Here is a 22,757-nt window from a genome sequence, read left to right as displayed (position 1 = left end):
CACTGCCTGTTTGACTACCTTGATCACAGGTGCAAATCATCGGTCCTGGTAATTCATGTAAAGGGCACTTTCAACAATGTGAGTCGTGGAGGTATTCTCCGCAACCTCGAAGATACAGGCTGTGGAGCCCGGATCTATAACTACATCAGCAGTTCTTTGACGCACCGAATAGCAACAGTAGGTCTCTCCAACCTCTGCAGCGATAAATTTCGGCTACCCAAGAAAGGAACCCCACAAGGGTCGGTTATTTCATCCCTCCTTTTCAATATCGCAATGAATAGGCTGCCAAAACAACTCAACGCCATCTCAAACCTATGCCATGCCCTTTACGCCAAATCACACTCTGGACCAAAGCACCTACAACCGGACAACAAGAATGCCATTTACAAGGAGCCGTCAATACCATCTAAAGATACCTCCGAGGCTGCGACTCCAATGCACACCCGAAAAGTTGGAGCTTCTCGTCCTGAGAGCACAGACATGAGGAACACCACCAAACTATATCAAACCAGATCCTAGCATCTCCCTCAACGGAACCAAGATCCGTACAGTAGATTCCCTTCGTATATTCGGACTTAACATCCACGAGGATGGATCAGGGACGACCACTCTCCCGTGTCTACAGTGCACACTGTCACAAGTTGCGCATCTTGTCAAGAGGATCACATACCAAAGAAGTGGACTCAAGGAGCAAGACACACTAAGGATAATTCTTGCGCTTCTGACTAGCCATATCACCTATGAAACTCCCTACTTGAGACTCAAGCTGGCTGAAATAAAGAAACTCGGTGTTGTCATTCAAAAGGCAATCAAAATAGCCTTGACCCTCCCACCGATGGTATCAATGGAGAAACTCCTCAAGCTCGGTATCCAAAATACATGGGAAAAGCTTGTTGAGGCCCATAAAATCGGCCAACTAGAGCGGCTCAAGCTCGCACCCACCGGACATGCAGTTTTGCGCTACCTCAACTACAGCAAAGGCTACATTGCTGACACAGACCCGAAAGCAAGAATCCCACCTGCACTCGGCTTTGCAAGTATACCATGCGATATGCATCCAACTTACCATAAGGAGTGTCGGCAAAAGCAGGATCCGCGCACTCGGCAAGAAATATGCAAGAGACCCTGGTACGAGGTACACCGATGCTGCGTGGTATATTGAACGGAATGCCTTCGCCCTAAGCATTGCGGATCACCAAGGCGAATAACTTGCAGGTGTCACCATCCGAGCAAGAGCTGCTGAAACTGCAAAGGAAATGGCAATCACTCTGGCAATAACAACTTGCCCTGAAGTAGCAGTAATCCTAACAGACTCCCAAGCAGCAGCTTCAAAAAGGACGCATATTAGAGACCGCACTCGGAATACTTAGAAATCACATTGCACGCGCCCCGCTCCCCGTCACCCACATCAACTGGGTTCCAGGCCATCGGGGCATGATAGGAAATGAGGCGGCACACGCCGCTGCCCGTGAGCATACCAGCTGGGCTTTCCTGCCAACCCATAGGCCGGCCACCAATGTTGATGACATCACCCTAAAGTATTCCGAGCTTCTGCAACACCACTGACTCAGCAGAAGAATGTACCCTTCACCACACAAGAATCTGAGCAAAGAGGAAGAAGTCATTCTCTGCCGCCTACTGACGAACACCTACATACACGGAATAATCATGCGCAGACTATATCCTACACAGTACTTGTACACATGCACCCGCTGTGACGTCCCAGACACCCTGCAACACATGGTCCAGGATTTCCCATTGCGTGACACATCCGCAGACCCCACCTCACAAGCTCCACGAGACGACTCCAAAGAAGGACGCCCGATAGAAGCACAAGAAGAGTGCCCGAACTCGCCGCAGATCTATACCACCAATGAAATGTGGGAGGCCAAGCTTTCCTCTGACTACCTGGACAACCAACGCAGTCTCGTCGCCCGGGCCAAGGAGACAGGCCAAGCCAGAGGGTTTCTGGAACAAGAAATGCTCCCACCTAGGGTGAATCGGGCCCTGACTCAGATTACCATTTCAGAAAATAAAAGTTTAGTTCTCTCTCTTATAAATATTACAGTGTGTATTTGGCACATGAGAGAATGACAGAGATTTAAATCAAATGTAAATATTTTTGCTGGAAGGAGAAGGGAAAGAAAAACAGAATCGGAAAGGTGGGGAGGCAGAAATGCTGTGAAGGTATCACTGTTACTACTGTCGAAATTGGTGTCTCTGCATAGTTTTAGGAGACAGTACAACGGGGAAACAACCATTCCCTATTGTACTGTCTGCTAAAACTATCCAGTGCTGCTTCACACCAGCGCTATTCCATTAGCCCCAACACACACTACTGTTGGAAGCAGGTTGTAACAGTAGGGTCATGTATGGGCCAAGGCTCTTACGCATGCCGGCCTACTGAAAGTAGCACAATTCTTTTTCTTATGCTCGTAAGTGCATTATGTTTTTGTTCTGTGCACCTGGACATGCGTGCTTCAAGAGCCCGTAGCATTAGGGTTGTGTCGTTTCGGTCCATCTTTGTGTTTATGCACTGTAATCCTGTGTGTATTTCATACCAGCAAGTCCTAACCTCCATCTCCCTGTGATGTCCTGATGCAGGTCCGCAAGTACCTGCACAGTTCATCATGGGACACGCGCATAGCAGCGAGCCAAGCTGTGGAGGCCATTATATCCCATGTGCCTCAGTGGGACCCACCGGGATTGTCCAAGGAGGAGCAAGGTGGGCTTCATTTTGCACCCATTTCATTGTCTGTCTGCAGATGATTGGAGACACTGATCTGGCATCAGAAATGTGCAAGCATATGGGCAGCTTGACTGACTTCTTATGACTTCTTTTGTGTTTCAACAGCATTATAGGTTATAAATGTAGAAAAGTCACACTAGGAACTTTTACACACTAAGCTCATTTCTGGTAGTGTCATATTGGAAGTGAACCGTGGCGTTCTTACTTTATTGCACGGCTGATGCACCGTCCAATCTATACAGCATAGCAAGCGGGTAGTCATATAGGTTCTTTTCATATTTGCTAGGCTTTTCTTACCGCATGGAAAAGGTTAGTGTAATAGGTAGGTAGTCGCTGAATTGGACCACTCCTAGAATGCTCTGCAACGTTGTCAGTGGAAGTTTTTCACTACATTGAATGTGTTCAGAAGTGATTACTTAGTTTTGTGTGATTATAGATTTAGACATACTTAAGACAAAAATAGTGTGAATTGCTTGATAGTGGCCTACAGCCTGCTGTTTTAGTTCAGCCCTACTATAGTGCACTGACAGTCTTTAAACCTAGGCTCCATTGGCTGCGACATCCTGTGCACGTGCCAATACATGCCACATTTTTGTGTATGCGTGCAGTGTGACACAGTCAAGGGACAAGAAATGGACGACATGAGCACTTGTGTCGTCTATTCCTTGTCCCTCGACTTTGTCATGCTGCGTGTATGTGTAAAAATGTTAACCTACCAACTTGCCTAACTTGCTGTGTTGATTCAATACATGCTGTGTATAGTAATTCCATGTGTGTCTTTCGACAACATGCATGTGTGTGTGTGTGTTTAAATACCAGAAAACAAGTGGCAATGCTAACACAGTTATCTTCTTATACTATTGTGATGTACTTCTATTAAATATTATGACCTTGTGGAAGCTAGTGACATTACGCAATTTTAAGAGAGGTTAAGATCCACGTTTGTGGCAGTGTGCAGGCAAGCATCTGTGTGAAAAGTGTATTGTGAGGTACAGAATGCGTAACATTAGAAGACAACTGTGTTTACACTTTGTCTGTTTTGTTGTTGCAAAAAGAAATGGAATTTTGGAGTGCCACATGACAATGTGCATGTGGCATTGAAAGGGAATTGGAACTGAGTGTGTGCTGACATTTTCGTGTGACATGGGCGGGTGAGCGCTGCTCTTAATCATGTGTGCTTCACGCATTTTCTTTTCGTATTGGATCTAGCCGCCAAAAAATGTACCATATTATTAAATATTGGTGATGTACTGAATGTTGGTGCCAAAAGATTGTGCTTTCGAACTGAGTGCGTGTTGACGTTTTTGCACGACGCGGGCAGTTGAGTTCCGCAGGGAAGCGACTGTGGCTGGAGTTCTCGATAGCATGCGCCTCGTGTCTTTTCTTGTTTACATGGGATCTAGTGACCAGAAAAGGTGTCATACGAATGCAGTTTAGTGATGTACTGAGCGTTGTGCCGAAAGATCCTGTTTTCCGGGAATGTATCGACTGGTAAAAAAGAAGCATAACCGCATTGGGTTATTTTCTGTGTTCTCGATCATGAGCGTTGACACGGGGAAATCGTACTTAATGGGTTCATGTCAATGAGGTTCTACTATATGTTACCAACCCGCCCCATAATGGGCACTTCTGTTAACATGCAAGGGTGAGCAGTTGTTGCTTGTGCTTAATTGAGCCTGTGCCCTCATATGCTTCCAGTAAACAGGGGCTAAGTCCTGGAGTGTAGTCACATAGCGTTCTTGAGAGCCATTTCGTGGCCCACTTTCAGAGTGCTTTATTTATTTGTCCTGCTTGTTATGCATGCAGCAGACGGCGAGTCTGCAAAGCCTGGAGCAGCTAATGCGAAGTCTCCATCACACTGGATGCGCTTTGAGAACTTTGACCTCCACCAAGTTCTAAAGCATGGCGGTGACCTCCTCGCATCCGAGGGTTCAGAGTTTGACCTCGATGACGACCTTCTCGGTGAGTGCACCCTAATGGCTGAGCTTTGCTGCATGGGCCTTTCCTCTTTGAAGAGTGTAAGCATAACATAACCAGCACCAAACATAGGTGGGACATGGGAAGAAGTGTGCTGGACAAATGTTGGTTGTCCACACAGAACAAGTGCATTCATGTGCCCAAGCAGAAGTGTTATACTGTTTGGTTGGCTTATGTGTTCTTTACAGGGGGGGTATTCTGTAAGAGCCCACCTATTGGACTGTCCATTTCGGCCACTGCTGATTGGCTAGGGCTGCTCGCCTCCTCCTCGCTTGTACAGCTGCCTCCAATCAGCAGCGGGCGAAATGAACAGTCCTCTAGGTGGACTCTTGCAGCATACCCCCCCCCCCCCCCCCCCCCCAGGAAAGCAGTGGATGGTCAATAATGCAGTGAAGAAACATCAAAGTATTGTTCGTCGTCTGCTGCTTTTCTTTTCTTGCACTTTTACACAGCATTTCACACAGAATATAAAACCTGAAAACGAAGGGCCCTACATATTGAAGCACAGTAATGTAAACTTATGATAATAGGCTACTACTTGTGTGCAAATATTTAAATTTAAATATAGTATTGACTTGCTTTTATATATCGTATTTACTTGCATAATGATCGTACTTGCATAATCATCGCACCCCTGAATTTTGTCGTCAAAATAAGTTTTTTTGTTCTTTCCTGCGTAATGATCGCACCCCGAACTTGCTGCAGCGATATGTCAAGTGCCAACTAGTACCGTTCTGATCACTTCTTTTGTCACTTCTAACACTTCTGGTTTCGCTTCTGCTTTCATTTCTGCTTTCATTTCGGTGGTGCTGCTTCGTCTGTTGCTACTATGATCCTGTTGGTGGCGTTGCGGGATGTGCGGCGGTTTTTCCCGTTGAAAAGTTTTGTGCAGAAGTGTTTCGTCGTCTCATAATAGGAAGAAGTTTCCTGTGCAGTTCTGCTTTTCCCACAGCTGCTCCAGCGGGCAGATGCAACGTGATGGTGGTGGTAACTATTTTTTCTGCACCGCAACGACGGCAGAGTTTTATGTTGCACCGAAAGGAAGAATGCCCCACAGATAAGTACAACATATCTGAACGTCATGTTGAGGGCGATGATCTATAGTTTAATTCTTGAGAACAAATACAATCGCCGACTGATTTTTCGGACTCCAAAAATTCGGACATGCTCGATTATTTGGTCTGCGTTGCAGCACTGCTATTCCCCCCATAGACCATAATGTATAACAACTGCCAGAAGTTCGGACACCGTGCAACCTCTCGTCTGATTTTTCGGACACTCCTTGAGCCGACTTGATCGATAGCACCATTTCACTTCACTTTTATTTCCTTAAAGACCCCTCAATGGGGGTATTACATAAGGGGTGGGGTTTACAAATGTTCATTTTAATTAGTGGCCACATGAGTCAATGAAGAATATTAGTATTAAGCTTATCAGCAAACGTCGTGGAACAGGTGATTTCGGTTATGTGACGGGGCAGGCCGTTCCAGTCGGTTGATGATCGGCAAAAGAAGGATGCAGAGAAGGTTGTAGTTCGGCTGCATGGACGGGTTACTTGCAAGGAATGCCCTGTACGCAGGGAATGGTGAGGGGGTGGGGCCAACACATATAGTGCATGATGGAGCGGACTGTAATAAAACTTGTGAAAGAGGATTGACGAATCAATGCGACGCCGGGATGATAGCGTGTTTAAGGCGGACTGTGCTTTTAGTAGTGATATGCTAGTGTTGTAAGAATACGAAGAATGAATGAATCTTGCCGCACGATTCTGAATTCTTTCATGAGGTCATGTTTATTGGTCTGCGCAAAGCCGAATGATTTTTTCCTCTGCCTGAGCGGCGGATTCAGACGCACTTGGGCCAGGGATACCGAAGAAGACAAGGTTGTTGCGGTGGGCTCGGTTTTCTGCGGCATCGATGTGTGCTTCTATATCGGAGATTGCCCGTGTCGTCACGGCCGCAGAAGTCTTAAATGTTTCAACCTGCCGCTGCAGGTCCTTGATGTGTTGACAGTGGCGCTCGACAGCGTGCATTCTTCTGTTTAGTTCAGAAATCGAATTGTTAGTCCCGACTAGTTCGGTTTTTAAACCTTTAATCTCGTTAATTAACTGCGATTGCCCTGCGGACAGCTTCTTTAGTTCAGTTAGTATAGCGTTAGTCAGGACCGGGGTTAGTTTCTATGTCGCCCGACAGTAGCAGCAAAGAGCGCGAGACATGAATACAATTCATTGCGATGGCAAACAGACGCTGGGGGCTCGGCTGCAGTACCAAAACATAGTCGCTTGATTTTATTAGCGGAAAGACTATAACACTGACTAACCTGCATATTAAACAGCAGCAGTTTAGTGGACTGTATCGTGGCACAGCCACCGAGCCCACAGGTTGGCGCGTGAAGGCGTTGGTCCTTTATAGGTGATCTGCCAGATTTTGCTGGCGCAGGCAGCTCCCTGGTAGTAGGGCTGATCACGCTCGTCACAGGCGGCGCTAATAGAAGCATAGGGGGGGGCTAGCATGACTTGGCGATAGACAGAAGGGGCACGGCCAAGGCTAGGTTCCAGGCACTTTGAAGTTGCGTGTGGGACAGCTGAGATGGTAGCGGGCAGAGCTGCGCCGATTAGTGCGATGATGAGCACCTGCGTACTAAACAGCAGCAGTTTAGTGGACTATATCGTGGCACAGCCACCGAGCCCACCATGCACCGACTCTGACCGGTGCATGGTTCGACTTGATATAGTTATAGAAAGCGTTGTCCGTTTAGATTATCACACCTAATTTGCTGCATGAAAAGCTACAACAAAATCCAGAAAATGCTATTACAATCTCCAGCTGCACGCAATACGTTCTTAATACTGCTGCAGATTATATACAGGCGCTAGTCTTTATTGCACATGGTATGAATACGGTGCGAGAAAAAAAGCACTGAGCAGACCGATGTGGCGCTTCTGACTAGGAATAGTTGGTTGGAAAACTGAATCATTGCTCTTGGCAGCTCATTTGCCCTGTCCAGCTACAGCTTCCTGTCCTGCCCTGTCCAGCTACAGCGACAGCCTCGATGCGCCAGCCGCACTTGCATTTCGGGATCGGCGCAGGGAAATATAGTTTTTCGAATTTGCCTTGGCATAAAAACTTGAGCAGGCAGCTAAACCACATTCACTAACGAACAAGCGGTACAGGTTAAGGGGGGTAAACGACACATTGCAGCAATCGTAGTAGGCGAAGCACCATGCGTGAAAAGAGACGCGACTGCAAGACATTGACACAGGTACACCGACACAGTAAAGTCGCCATTACTTTTGGGGATGCGCGACTCTCACGCGTCCCCTGATATGTTGTTTTCCCGCATGGCTCGCGTGGCCTGGCGCCCGCGGCGGTCGGAGTGGTTGAGGCGCAGTACGAGAGATGGCGCGAGTGTTGCGCTGCTAATGCTGCTAACACTTGGGCGCCGAAAGACAAGGCGCTTGCTCTCTTTGGTTCGGGACAGCAAGCAGTGCGGACGTGCCGTGCCGCGCGTGCGTCGATCCATGCTTCTGCGAGACCGTCTCGCGTGGCCGCCTTCGAACGTGCCACCGTTCGCGTGACCGTACGCGTGAACGACCAGGCATTGGGATCTAGCATGGGGCGAACATATTCATCATCATCATCATTTACTGACCCTTAAGGACCCTTTTCAGGGTATTACATAAGGGGGGGGGGGGGGGGCAAAAGCATCAAGGAACACTATGGTCATTATTATACAATGGTTAACTCATTAGTATAACAGTAAACAAAACTTAGTATACATGCTAGTAGACGACGGGCAAGAAAAATTAAAAAAACAAAAATAAAGTAAGGTACAAACCGGAAGTAGAAATGTCAGCACAACCGGCAATATAACAGAAAAGTGAAAAAAAAAAAGAACTTAGATGTTAGAGTAACAGCATAGTACTGGTAGGTTAAGGGTTTAGAAAACATGACAAGAGGTGTCTAAATTTATCTGGATTACTTTCATTTACTATGCTGTTGGGTAGCGCATTCCACAATTCAATAGCACTGGGTAAGAAATAGTTGTTGAAGGCATTAGAGGAACCACGGAGACGTTATAGACTCTGGTTGTTAAAGAGTCGCTTAGAAAAGCGGTTGGGCGGAAGTAAGAGAGTGTTCCTGAGATGTGGAAAATTGTAATAGAGTTTGTGGAAAAGGGAAAGTTGTGAAATCTTCCTACAAAGTGCTAGGCTAGGGATGCTGAGGGACGATTTAATGCCGCTTATACTTGTATGCCAGTCATAGTTTGAAGCGATAAAACGTGCTGCGCGATTCTGCAGTGCTTCGAGCGAGTTAGTAAGATAGGACTGGTGAGGGTTCCAAATTGCTGAGGCATACTGAAGTTTAGTCCGAATGAATGTTTCATAGGCGAGCTTTCGTACGGGAACAGGAGACAGAAAAATCAATTTTTTGAGTAGGCCAATTGATTTAGAACAGTCGTTTATAAGTTGAGTTATGTGTGCAGACCATGTAAGCTGATTAGTGATAGTAACGCCTAGATAACGGTAAGAGTTAACTTTAGTCAAGGGTGTGGAATTAAGAAAGTACTGGTGGTTAATGATGTCCCGCTTGAGAGTTACACACATGTACTTGCACTTGGAAACGTTGAGGGACATGAGCCAAATAGAGCACCAATTTGCTATTTTGCTTAGGTCTTCCTGGAGTATTAGTTGGTCATTACGGGAGGATATGCGCCGATACAAGACGCAGTCATCAGCGAATAACTGAATTGATGAAAGAATGCTATTAGGGAGGTCATTTATAAAAATTAGAAACAAAAGAGGTCCGAGCACAGAGCCCTGTAGTACACCTGACAAGACTGGCCTACTTGTCGACTTGAGGTTATCAATGACAGTGTGTTGTGAGCGGTTTGTGAGAAAACATTCAATCCAGGACAAAACAAGTGGGTCGAGATTAAGACAAGCAAGTTTCGTGTTAAGACGTAGATGGGTGACACGATCAAACGCCTTTGCAAAGTCAAGATAGATAACGTCGGTTTGGAAACGGGAGTCAAGGTGGAGGTGAAGGTCTGTGGTGAATTCGAACAGCTGCGTTTCACATGAGTGGCCTCGTCTAAATCCATGTTGATTGGGAAAGAAAAAAAGAGTGCTTGTCTAAATGAGATGCAGTGCTGGAGTACAATATATGCTCTAGAATTTTACAAGGTATGCAAGTTAGGGAAATAGGGCGGTAATTACTTGGACTAGAACGACTACCAGATTTGTACACAGGTACAATACTGCTAATTTTCCAATCATTCGGAATAGTAGAAGAGGCAATAGATTGAGTGAAAATCAATTTCAAGAAGTGGCTAGATTGATATTTGGTGGCCTTTAAAAAAGCTTTGGCCGTTATGCCGTCTGGGCCAGGCGCACTGGAAAGTTTAGGGTTATCGATTAAATTGGAGATTCCTTGAGTATTTATATTAACAGCCGGCATTTCCGAAAAGTGAGTAGATGGCAACGTAGGAATATCAGCGGGAGGTTCATTAGTGAAAACCGAGAAAAAATAAGAGTTCATGACATCGGGACGCTGATTCACTGAAACAGGAGACCCGTCCGAGTTGATTAATGCGATACTATGACATGAAGTACGTTTAAGTGATAATGAGTTCCAGGATTTGCGAGGGTTGGCACGCAGAATGCTCAACAGATCCTGGTGGAAATATTTGCGTTTAGATTGTCTCAGCAAACTTGTGTATTCCCGCAATACCGTCAAGTATCTTTCCCATTTTTGCGGATTGTTCCGTCGTTTGGGTTCGCGGAAAAAGAGCTTTTTTTCCTAGATAGTTTTTTAAGGTTGTTCAAAAACCAGGGTCTGCCGGCATCCCCGCGAATACGTACAAGAGGAACATGGGCATCAAGAAGAGACAAAAGTTTATGTTTATAGAGTAACCAGTTTTGCTCTACTGTTCTGGAAGGGGCTGATTGATGGAAGTCTACAAAAAATGATTCTAGCTCATTGTTAATTTCTGCAAAGTTTGCTTTATTGTAATCTCTGATGTATTTAGTAGACGGCTGGCGGGTAGGAAGTTCAATAGCTATGTTAAAAAACAAAATGTTGTGGTCGCTAACACCTTTAACATACTGTAATGAATTTATTAGTTCATTATTGGTAGTAAGTACTAAATCAAGAATGTTGTTACTGCGAGTAGGTCTGGTAACTACTTGGCTAAGATTGTACGTAAGAACTGCTTCTAGGAAATCTTTAGACACGCGGGTTGAAGCCATGCAGCTTTCCCAGTCAATATCCGGAAAGTTGAAGTCGCCGCATAGCACGAGATCAGCACGAGGAAAATGGGAGATTAGATTGGATATGATGGAATTAAGTTCGTTTGTAAATGTAATGTCACAATCAGGGGGACGGTAACAAGAAATCAGTATGGTAGTGCTTGTTGGCAGTACTATCTTGAGACAAAGGATCTCGTGGTGACTTTCAGTAGATAAGCAAGAGACTAGCCATTGTTTGACAAATACCAAGACCCCACCCCCCCGACGACTGGTCCTATCTTGCCTATAAACGGTATACGATGGGTTGTTCAGAAGTTCGGGGTCCTCGATATCAGAGTTTAGCCGTGACTCTGTGATAACAACAATGTCAGTGTCATCATCCGTGATGATCGTTTCCAGTGTTTCTTTTTTCGGCATGAAGCTTCGAGCATTGGTTAACATAACTTTCATCGTGTGAAACGTGGGGCTCCTTGACGGCGCATAACTGGGTAGGGTAGAGTGGGAAAATGGAAGATTTTCAATTCGAGTTGATGGCTACTTTGTTAGTTCTATGACTGAATCAGACTCGGCGTCATAGACAAACTGCTTGTTTTCTATGATGAGCCTGTCAAAACGGATTTTAAATTAGGAACCCGTTTGTATACCAAACGAATATAACTTTTGCCGTGCGGCGCTCACGCGCATAGAGAAATCCTCTCGAACCGCAAAAGAGGAGCCTTTAGGTTTGGAATCTGCTTGAAGGATGGCGGTTTTATCTTTAAAACGTGTGAATTTGACGACGATGGGACGATTCTTGTTTTTCTGGAAGCGACCTAGTCTGTGTGCACGCTCTAAATCAGCCGCTGCAATGGAAATTTTAAGCTTCTCGGATAAGAATGAGGTTACATGCGTTTCTGATTGTGCCCAGCTTTCGTTGTTAGCATTGGGAATTCCAAAGAACAGCAGGTTAGAACGCTTTTGTCGGTTTTCCGCGTCGTCACATTTTCAGCAAGCGCTTTTAATTGGCAGCCCAGATTAGCGACGTAGTCACTTGTGCCATAAGAAGGCTGTGAGTGCAGCGATTGAACTTCATCAACTCTTTTTTCTAACATATCAACACGAGCAGAAAGAGCACTGATCGTAGCTTCAATGTTAGTTTGGGAAGTGCGGATTACTGCGAGTTCATTTAGCACGGTGCTTTGGGAAGATTCTAAACGAGTTAGTGCTTTCGAAATAGAGTCAAGTGAAGAAGCAGTGCTTGTGACAGGGCTGGGGTTCAATTCCACGTCGCTAGCCAATATAAGCAAAAGAGATACACCGTGAAAAGTAACGTAACAGGTGTATAACAACTTGCATAAATGATTGCGACAACTGTTAATCAACTCAGGGGGGCACGACATTGCAATTCGAAAACGGTCATTGGCACGGAAGCAGCTTGCGTTCGCATAGTAACTAACCTGCAGAAAGAATGGCAGTTGCATGACCTTGTTCCGTACGGTGGCGTGCCCCGACTGGCCGAGAAACAGTTCCGGTTTAAGTAGCAGCTGGGATGGGGTGGCCTCGCTGATAGTACAGCCACGTTGCCAGTTGGAAAGTGCGTTCGTGGCCAGGAACGGAGGCAAAGTGAAAAGACGATGATCCGCTTTGGGTTGGACGGGCAGGTATTCCGTATGGGATGGCAGGTGGCGATGGAGCGTTCAGGCTACCTCGCTACGCACGAAGCAGTTGGGCAGAGGGGCGATGGCCCACTGAAGGGCGGCCTGCAGAAAGAGAGAAAGCCACATATTCGCTGGTTATCCGGTCACGGTGAGTCGGACTTCTAGATTTGTCGCGCGCCCATCGGCATGTTTTGTGGATAGCAACTCGGCTAGCAGGCATTGGTCTATGAAAGGTGCAATAAATGCCCATGTGATTGTTTGCACTACTTTGTTGTTGTTCCTTTGTCCCAAGAGCACGAGAGGAGAACCTCGCATGCTTAAGCGCCACAGGTTTGTCACAAAACTCTGGGTGTATCTAAATTACATTTACTGACGGATAAGCGGTACAGGCCAGTTGGTGCAAACTATGCATCGCAGCAGTAGCCGACGACGCGCGGCTGCAGCACGCGACTGCAGCACCAGTAGTTTCAGTCACAGCCGCAGCGGCCACGTCGGCCAGTGGGCTCGCATAGGGAGCTGTGAAACTGAAGTATGCTGTAAAACATTGGCAGCAGCCGCCTGTTTGTTGACCTGTTGTCATCCCGCAGCAAATGCGGGATAAAAAAATATTTTTCTTTTCGTGGAAAATTTAACCTGCGTAACGATCGCACCCCTAAATTTGCATCAATTTTTGTACCAAGAAAGTGTGATCATTATGCGAGTAAATACCGTGTGTAAAGTACGAAGTATTGTTTGCATTTTACGTACTATTATATTGGTTTTTTTTTTGCATTTAGATATGCAAACATAGGGTGAAAATCCAGTGCTTTTCACTGTTATTTGTATATTCTTTTTTAATGTGGCATTTCAACCTACAAAATGCACTGATATCAGTGGGGTAACTATCTTTCTGCCATGCACAAAGGCTGAAAAAAGAAATTGCATTCAAAATCACTCATCAAGAACTACTGTATGATATGTGGCTTTGTCAGGTGGCACTCTCTCATGGGACCTACTGAGATCACAATGACTACAAGTGCTTCAAAGCCACATGCACATTGGCATTGTGTGCGAGCAGACACACACAACAACAACAACAAAAAGAAGATAATGTCATATAATGCTTTCTATTGCAATAGAGCAATGCAGTTGCAATGTTGCACCACATGTTCTTGTATCACAAATAGGTCATTGAAATGACAGGGTGTCTACCACCCGAAAAACCGGGAATAATCGGGGATTTTGATTATTCTGGAAAAACTCCAGGAAAGCTCGGAGAATTTGTCCTTCTATCAGGGAAAATTAGCTGTAATCTTATTGAAAGGGTCGATAGTCGCAGTAATGCTGGCTTGAGTAACAGACAGGAATCGTAATGAATCATCTTTGATGCCCTGTTGTCAGCTGGAGGAGTTGCCAGTGTATAGTCTCCAACCGGCACTCCGGATGCCCGATAATTAGGATGGCTTCACGGCACCACCATGTACGCTACAGAGTCAATGTATCAGAACGTCTGAAATTTCGAACGCAAGAACCCTTCGCAGTCCGATTTTCTGGACTTTTTGCCGTGACCGCAGGTCCGAAACGGCATTAATCAAAGCCACCACTGCTGCCATTTTGATTACCTCGTCGCCTCAAATCGGTGCTGTCGCACGCAGTTTCGCTGGCAGCTGTAGCCACCACTGCGGCAACGCTAGACGTAGCTGCTTCGACGTTCGCTATCAAGCTTCTTGCCATTGGGTGCCGTGTCTTTCTTTGAAAGAATTCGCTGCTGTCAGCAATGGCACCGACTCCGCCCTTGTGGTCCTTGCGATTGGCTTAGAAGCTTGGAAAGCACGGTGCGTTGCAGAATGCCGGTTCCCGAAAGTCAGCTTCGCCTCTGTACAGAAATGTTACTTGGTGAAGCATACACAAAAGTATTGCAGTGAATGAGGACAACATTCATTTGAGCTAGATCGTGCATACTTGAATTAGGAAGGAACAGCGCCAACTAAGACGATCGTGAGAGGGAGAACGGCACAGGACAAGCGCTTGTCCTGTGTCATTCTCCCTCTCGTGATCGTCTTAGTTGGCGCTGTTTCTTCCTAATACACATTGCAGTGAAGCATAACAAGCACGGGAAGGGGCTATTGCCACGGGACACAGTATGTATTCCTTAATTATACACGCGTGCACCCGGTACCTCTTGTGACAGTGTGAGCACCGATATGCCATTACGTGTACCAACAGGCCTTCAGAGCATTTTCAAATGTGCCTGTGGTGTTTTGAGCCCTTAAGGGCAGTAAATGACATGCATTTATTTTTTCCAACTGGCAGATTTTTCGTACGGTTTCGCGACCCCTAGGGAGTTCGAAAAATCTGACGTGGACTGTGCAACTGACCACGAAGATGCCTCAAATGGTCAGTGGGGCGAAGAAGTGGCGGACAGAAGAACAGAAAGGACCTACGCATTGGGGAATGAACGGGAAAGGAAGCATGCTGCCGCTGTTTTGAAGGAGCTTGAGCTCAAAAAGTGACGTGTTGGCTGAAATCGAGGTGTAGGTGTTCCCCCTCATCCAAACCAAGAGAAACTCTTCAAAGCAGTGAAACACAACACTGAGGCGTCGTGCGCGGACTGAGAGTATGTCAGGACAGTTGAGGTTGACTTACGAGCTGTTGGGAGAGAATCTCAATTGTGACATAGTTCGGGCCTCATACCACTGAGCTTGCTATCAGTTGATAGAAATAGCTCATATTCGAAAATATTTGCTTCTGTATGCTTCTCCTTTTCATTTGTATTTGAGAATGTTTGACTGGATTTGCAATTTGTTTCGAATGCACTTTATTTGCTGTACATTTTACTAACCCTTCCGTTCTATTCTTATATTGAATAACATAAACACTACTCCTTAGTATTCAAATTTGAATAAGTAGTTTATTTTTAAATTTTTTTCATATGCTTACTATAGAGTGACAGCATCGGGCAACATGGTCTCAGCCCGTCTTGAAATAAAACATAGTTCTGCATCACTCAGGGAATTTTGCAGAGGCACTCGGGGAAAACCTGGAAAACTCGGGGAATTTGGAAATGTCAACTTGGCAGACACCTTGAATGAACAGTACTCAGCCAGACTCACTCTCAGTAGAGTCGAGCCCACTTACAACTGTCACGATCCGCCCAGTTTTGTGATTGAGGGAGGGCTCGAGGCACCCTCCGTTAGATGCTGCGCAGCGTGGTGGTGATGAATGATGACTGACCGTCAAGCAACTGTGCTCACCGGTGTTTATTGGTGCGGTGATCAATGAGCCTGACAGACCACCAAGCCTGGCGGGCCAATGAAGGTTATGCCCGAGGGGGTGTCACATGCTCGTTACAACAACGATACCGGTTTTAACAATATATCGCTTATAACAATGAAAAGTTGCTGCACCGTCAACTTCTGTTTTCTCTGGTGAAATAACCCTCTTACTACAATGTTTCCATGCTGTATTATCGGTTATAAAGATGAAGTCTGACTGCTGGGTGTCCATTCTGAAAGGTAATGGAATGCAAAATCCTTGAAAAGAGAAAAGAAAAAGTGAAGTGCGAGCCGCCGCACGATTGCCTGCCACCCCAACTGCTGCCACACGCTTCTCTCCGCGAGAGATGCATGCCAGCCTTGTGCGCATGTCTCCCGTTGCCGTTCCACCCTTCTGAACACTAATGGGCTGCACCCATGGCTCTATGATGCGCCGCCCTCCGAAACACGAATGGACCACGCCAACTGCTCTGCTAGCGCTGCCTGATTGCTTACTGGGCCTTCAAAGTTGGTTCTTTATTCTATGGCCCTCATTCTGCGCAATTCTGCTAATGGGTTAAGTCGCTCATGCTTGTCTTTGTTCGTTGTGTCGAAGTTGTTCCTGGCCACGTTGTTTCTCAGCCTCGTTTGACTCTTCACCAAAACGGAAGATGGCTGATCCGCCCGCTGATCATCAGCAATGCACGACGTCGCCAGTGAAAAGGAACTGCCCTGCTATAGATTTCGAAACGAAGTGCTTCTAACCAATGAGGCGATCATGACGAAAGTGCTTGCATTGGATAGTGACAGTGACGGCCACAACGGCAGCACTGACACCGTAGGGCAGGCAGCCTCAACATTGTCCCTGTGAGAGGTCCTGTAGATGATTCAGTCCCTCATGGGCTTGTTTTCGCGAGGGACCTTCCGCCTCACTACGTGGAGAACCTGGATGCCTAGGAGAGAAATACTACCGGCTAGCTTCGCGTAAAGCAAGCAAGGCTGATGGGCATGCAGTTTTCTCGTGCAAGCCAGTGGGAAGTACTACGTCGCAAGATGCTTGGCGAACACGTCCCAATGTTTCTTCTGGATTTCTCAAGCTGAGATGCTGCTGTGGCAACCTTCCCGCATTTTTTAAAAGGGGCCCTCTGAGGCCACCAAAGCGATGCCTCGGCAGAGCACGCCTGTGACCCCTCTTTGCAGTTGTTATAGCAGTGCCATTCTTGAACACTGACAGCCGCGGCTTGTTAACAACACGTGATCAGTGCGCGAAGGAAGTAGAGTGAAACAGTTAAATGAGTCAACAAAATCTGAAGTCGGATGGAAGAAGGTGGTGGGGAGAACTGGTCTCCCCGCCATTACAGTTTTCTCGGAACAGCTACGCCATCCGCCATTTTGATTTTTTTTTTCATGCAACCTGGTTATAACAATTATTGGTTATAACAGTGGAATTTTCATGGCACTTGAATATTGTTATAAGTGGGTTCGACTGTATATATTTTTGCTTAGGGCTTACTCAGGCTCCCTAAAATTCTACTCAGCGAGGCTTACTCCCTCCGAGACTCTTGGGTCGTCCGAGTCTGCGCGAGTTCACTCGTGTGTTTGTCGACATGTGATCGCCTGTTACCGTTAACTAACATTAGCTCAGCATGGGAAGGAGAGTGAGCACAGAGTCACTAATCCTTATTTATAGGTGCATTGTTTGTAAACAGCAAGATAATTATAACCCTTTACAGGACCCGTCATCATGCCACATAGAAAATTTCAGTTATACACTTCAAGCTTTTATGCGTCCTCTTGGGAGTGTTCTATTGCAAGAATTTTTCAAGTTGGTTCATTAAAAGCCAAGATAGAAATGTTTCAGTGCCGCGAACCCATTATTCCAGGAGGCGAGTGTCATTGCCAACAAGGATGCTATCTCCACTTGCCCCGTCCTGCTTCCTCAAGCAAAATTCCTTTCCTAGGCTCCGCCTTCTTATTTTTTCTCACTTTTTTTGCTGCGTGGTGCATTTCTGCTGACGGTCTCTCTCTCTCTCTCACACACACACGTGCACGCTCACGCACACTGGGAATTCTCGGGGGTTTTGAATAGTTTCGAAATACTAGGGGATAACTCAGAGAATTTATGCATTTATCAGAGGAAATTTTACTGTAAATTTTACTGAAAGGGAACGAAAATCATGGTAATGCTGGCTCGAGTAACTAAGAGGAATCGATTCGTCTTAGACACCGTGTGGTCGGCTGGAGGAGTTGCTAGTGTACAATCACTGACCAATTTCCCGGGCGCCCGATTTTTGGGACATGCCCGATAGCTCGGACGGCTTTGCAGCACCACCACATACCCCATAGAGTCAATGTATAAGAACGTCTGAAATGTTAGACTCGAGAACCCTTCACCGTCTGATTCCCCAGACTTTTTGCCGTGATTGCAGGTCCCAAACAGCATTAATCAAAGCCACCACTGCTGCAATTTTGATTATCCCGCTGCCTCGAACCGGCACTCTCGCATGCAGACATGCTGGCAGCCATACCCACCACTGCGGCAACGCTAGGCCTAGCTGCTTCGATGTTCGCTATTAAGCTTCTTGCTATTCGGTGCCATGTTTTTTCATTGAAGGAACTCACTGCTGTCAGCAGTGGCACCGACTCCGCCTTTGTAATCCACGTTATTGGCTTTGAAGCTTGCAATGCACGGCGCGCTGCATAATACCGGTTTCCGAATGGCAGCTTCGCCTCAGCACAGAATTGTTTCGCGGTGAAGCGTGTACGTGCTGTATTTTGGTGAATCTTAACAAGTCTAGGAAGGGGCAATTGCCACAGGACACAGTATGTTTTCCTTAATTAGACACGCGCGCACGCGGCGTCTTCTCTCATAGAACGAGCACCGATATGCCTAATAAGTGTATTGGCAGGCCTTCATAGCTTTTTCGGACGTGCCTGTGGTGATTTGAGCCCCTAAAGGGCCATAAAACACTTGAATTCCTTTTTTCGGGCGTTTTCGTGGCCCCTAGGGAGTCCGAGAAATCGGCCGTTGACTGCAAAACACACAAAGAGGATGCTTCAAATGGTCCGTGGGGCGAACGCACGGCAGAAAGAGGACGAGAACAGAAAGGACCGACGCATTGAAGAATGAATGGGAGAGGAAGCATGCCACTGCATCTTTCAAGGAGCTTGGGCTCACAAGTGTTGGCTGATGCAAGGATGCAGGTATCCCTCATCCAAACCAAAATGAACTCTTCAAAGCAGTGAAACGCAACACTGAAGCATTGTGCGAAGCTTGAGAGCATATCAGGGCAGTTGAGCTTGACTTGCAAGCTGTTGAGAGAGAATCTCAAGTGTGACAAAGTTTGGGCCTCATAACAGTGAGCGTGCTATCAGTTCGTAAAAATAGCTTGCATTCGAAAATATTTCCTTCTGTATGCATCTCCTTTTCATTCGTATTTGAATATGTGCGACTCGATTTGCAATGGTTTACCGTTTTTTCGAAGCTGTGCATCTTACTAATCCCTCTCTTCTGTTTTCTTTTTGAATAAAATACACTACTCCTTACTACTCAAACTGGATTAGGTCGTTATTAAAAATTTTTTAACATGCTTACTAGAGAGTGACAGCATCGGGCGATGTGGTGTCAGCCCGTCTCGGCATTAAACAAGGTTCTGTGTCACTCAAGAAATTTTGCAAGGGCACTCGGGGAAAACCTGGAAAACTTGGGGAATTTAAAAATGTCAACTTGGTAGACACCCTGGAGTGAAAAATTGGCAGTGGGTTTCACCTCCAAGCTGCCTGCGGCTCCGTTTGATATTTGTATAGACAGCTCTCATTACACATAAACCTTAGGTGTACATTTCATTTGCTCGACATGGCATGTGTGTGACACCAATGCAGCCATTATCTTGCATCGGTCGGCCCACTCCGACCGTGCTTCCAGAAGCCATATTCTGTGATAAGCCAGGCACATTGAGTATGTTTCTTCAGCTTCACATAGCTCCGGTGTACTACTCCTTTTAAGCCACACGTGTAATGTTGGATAGACTGTGGCGCACAGCCCCTTGGAAGTGCATCTAGTGGCTTAAAGAATTGAGGAAAAGCTGGACCGGTCAGAGAAATTTCTAAGCAATATGGAAAATCGGGGACGAGTGTGGGAATGATGTAGGAATTGTTTTTTAGAAGTGATTATTAGTTTTCTCATTTGCTGTGAGCAGAAAGATTATTGAGCATTATATGAATACTGTTAAAATTCCACAATGATTGTAAATAGATTGCCAGTGGGTTGCTATCTCTCTTATACAAGTGTGTGGCATTGTCCGAATCGCATATCATTTTAAATGTTGATGTCTTGTCGACTTCTTGTCTTGTGATACTCTTGTGACTGATGTCATGAGAATTTTGATGATCAGGCTTGGCAAGTTTTTTGGATGCTTAGTTTATACCTTTCATCATGGTGCTTGACCAGAAAAAAGTTTGTTGAAGCCTACACTAGGTTTTCAAAGGCTTGCAGTAGGTAACTTGCAAAAGTCATGGTAGTTCAGGATAATAAATTTGCTATGCTCTTTGCTTTCTCGAACACACAGGGCCGAGTTTGTATATTTCTGTCATGCACAGTTTCTAACTGCAGTTGACTTCAGATAGAAATGAAAACGTAGTATCGGACCTTGGTCCTTTTTAAATACTAATTAGACTTCATTTAATACTTAACATGTAATGCTGCGGAACTGTCTCGAAACGTTGTCATCAGAAATTACTGCTCTTTGAATTTCATGCTCAAGCAGCTTGGGCATGCAACTCCGAATGACTGTGGTACAGTGAAACCTCGTTAAACCGTAGTTGGCCGGAGCTTGGAAAAACTATACTAAACGGTAGTACTGTTTAACCAAAATAGCATGAGATCGCCCACTTACCTGTCGAAAACGGAACTCGGAGAGAGTGCGATGAAAGGGGAAAAAACATGCAGTATTTATTCACTTCGCGCGACAAAAGTGTTATTTTCGTTTGATGCCGCGGCAGCCTAGCACGACGACAGCCGCCTCAAACTTAGTAAAGCTGCATGCCAGCTTTTCAGCAAGTCCCATCATCTCGGCAAAAAAAGAACAAACACTCTCATGGCAGATTCTTCGTTGGCTTTATGTATTCTATGTATTCTCCGTGCATGCCCGCAGTAGTGCTGCAGAAGTCCCGGGGCGCCTTTTTTATTGCCTGGTGCTGGAGTTTGGAATACTTTTCGTTTGGAATAGAGTTGTGTTATCGCGCGCCCGTTCTCGTCGCGACGATTGCATTCATGAGGCTGACGTAACGCGCAGCTTCTGCCACTGTCGGGCCTGAATTGCCCGTGCTGTCTCTTTCTGTGTCGTCCTCATCACTGTCGCTAGTCGACACTTCGGCAACAACAGAGGTAAGGATGGCGAAAAGTCGAACCTCGTAGCCGACATCTCTTTGCGGTCGCAGCAGCGCCGCCGAGCAACTTCGCATTCCAAATGCCACACACCGTAGTCAACAGCAGATCCCTGTCGCATGCCAGCGCCGACTTCTTCGTGTCACATTTGATAGAATGGACGATGTCTAATTTTTCTTCTACGCTGAGCACCTGCGTCTTTTTTATCCGAGCTTCGGCATGACGCGAGCAATGCGAGTCCTTGCTTGCACGACACCACAACGCGAAGCCATGCCAAGCCCGTGACATTCCCATAGGGCCAATGGGGCTGATTATCGCAGGTGACGCTAGCGCCGCCTCGATTCTAACGGTAGTTGCACTGATACCAGAAAAATGTTTACTTACTAATAATAGATCATGTTTTGAATATTATTCCCTTACAATCTAAATTTAAAAATGATAGGCTACGTCTGAATAATTTCTAGTTGCTTAGAAAGTTACATGCATATCGAAAGCGCAATGACTCTTGTGAGGAATACCGCACGGCAGACGACCGACACCGGCATCGTCTGCTTCTGCTATTGCTTTTGCGCTGCCCGCTTGCTTTGGCCAGGTATATCCCACTATATATATATATTCTTATTCACCTTTGAAGGTTGGCACTACTGCATAGGCCGAGATAAATCACGACGTTGATCTCACTAACTTGTTCCCAATAAACAGCTTTATTATAACATCAATGTTTACACGAAATAAAAAGCACATGAATAGCGTTTCAAAGTTATACTGGTGCATAACATGCATAATTGTTTATGTGCTAAAAAATACTACGTACAGTCTCGCCACACATTTCTGGTGAAACAAGCTGTCTGCCGCTGAATGAAGAAACACATCCGACCACATAATGCCGTCGCACGCTGGTATGTTGCTAAAGTTCCTCCACTTTTGTAGCTGAAGATCTCACGTCACTTCGTTCACAATATTCATAAGCTGCAACTTGATTTGAGCCAGTACTTCCTGTTTGAGCAGAAACACGTAGCTTTCAAAAGGGCGAATTCTGTCGTGACTGTCTCTCGCAGTTAACCATTCGAGAAGTCACGTTATAAAAATTTTCAGCGTTTAGCTGAATTTGCTTCGAAAAATTTATAATTTCAGATTGAAATATTTTTCTGTACGTGCTGGTTTGATACGTTGCAAATAAAGTTTACATAATAAAGGCTTAGCTGGCGTTTCGATTACTGCTGCCGGCGGTGCACTGTCGTTGTTTCGATGGTGGTGCCACCCCAAGTTTTGGACGCGAAACACGCCACATGCCACAGGCTTGACAACGCTCTCTGGCACGGTGTGGAAATGATGTTGATGCTGATGTGGCTTCACGCACAAACGCACAGGGCGCTTGGAGGCCGTTGCACTGATCTCTGAGGCTTGTTGTTCTGCCGGGCCGCCCGATGGAGACGTCGCACCGCCGTGCTTTTGCGGCGAAAAATGGAACCGCTACGTTTTAACCGATGCGTGCGCAATAAGCTGGTACGGTTTATGCGGATGC

The 22,757-nt window shown here is 46.0% G+C and overlaps 1 protein-coding gene across 2 annotated transcripts in view; it reads left to right on the top strand.

Annotated features, from left to right (window-relative positions):
* The window catches only part of Hel89B (histone acetyltransferase 1), a 328,644-nt gene that overhangs the window by 69,021 nt on the left and 236,866 nt on the right, over positions 1 to 22,757 (top strand). The window contains exons 3-4 of one of the 2 annotated variants that reach the window (XM_055068322.2): positions 2,605 to 2,725; positions 4,559 to 4,711. In XM_055068322.2, coding sequence (XP_054924297.1) covers positions 2,605 to 2,725; positions 4,559 to 4,711 — 274 coding nt within the window. Of the gene's footprint in view, positions 1 to 2,604; positions 2,726 to 4,555; positions 4,712 to 22,757 lie in introns of both variants that reach the window. The other variant, XM_055068321.2, reaches the window with a different exon arrangement.

This window comes from Dermacentor andersoni, chromosome 8 (genome assembly GCF_023375885.2).
Source record: "Dermacentor andersoni chromosome 8, qqDerAnde1_hic_scaffold, whole genome shotgun sequence".
In the NCBI taxonomy this organism is placed as follows: domain Eukaryota; kingdom Metazoa; phylum Arthropoda; class Arachnida; order Ixodida; family Ixodidae; genus Dermacentor; species Dermacentor andersoni.
The sequence above is the reverse complement of the archived record's forward strand: the minus strand, read 5'-3'. Positions and strand labels throughout refer to the sequence as shown.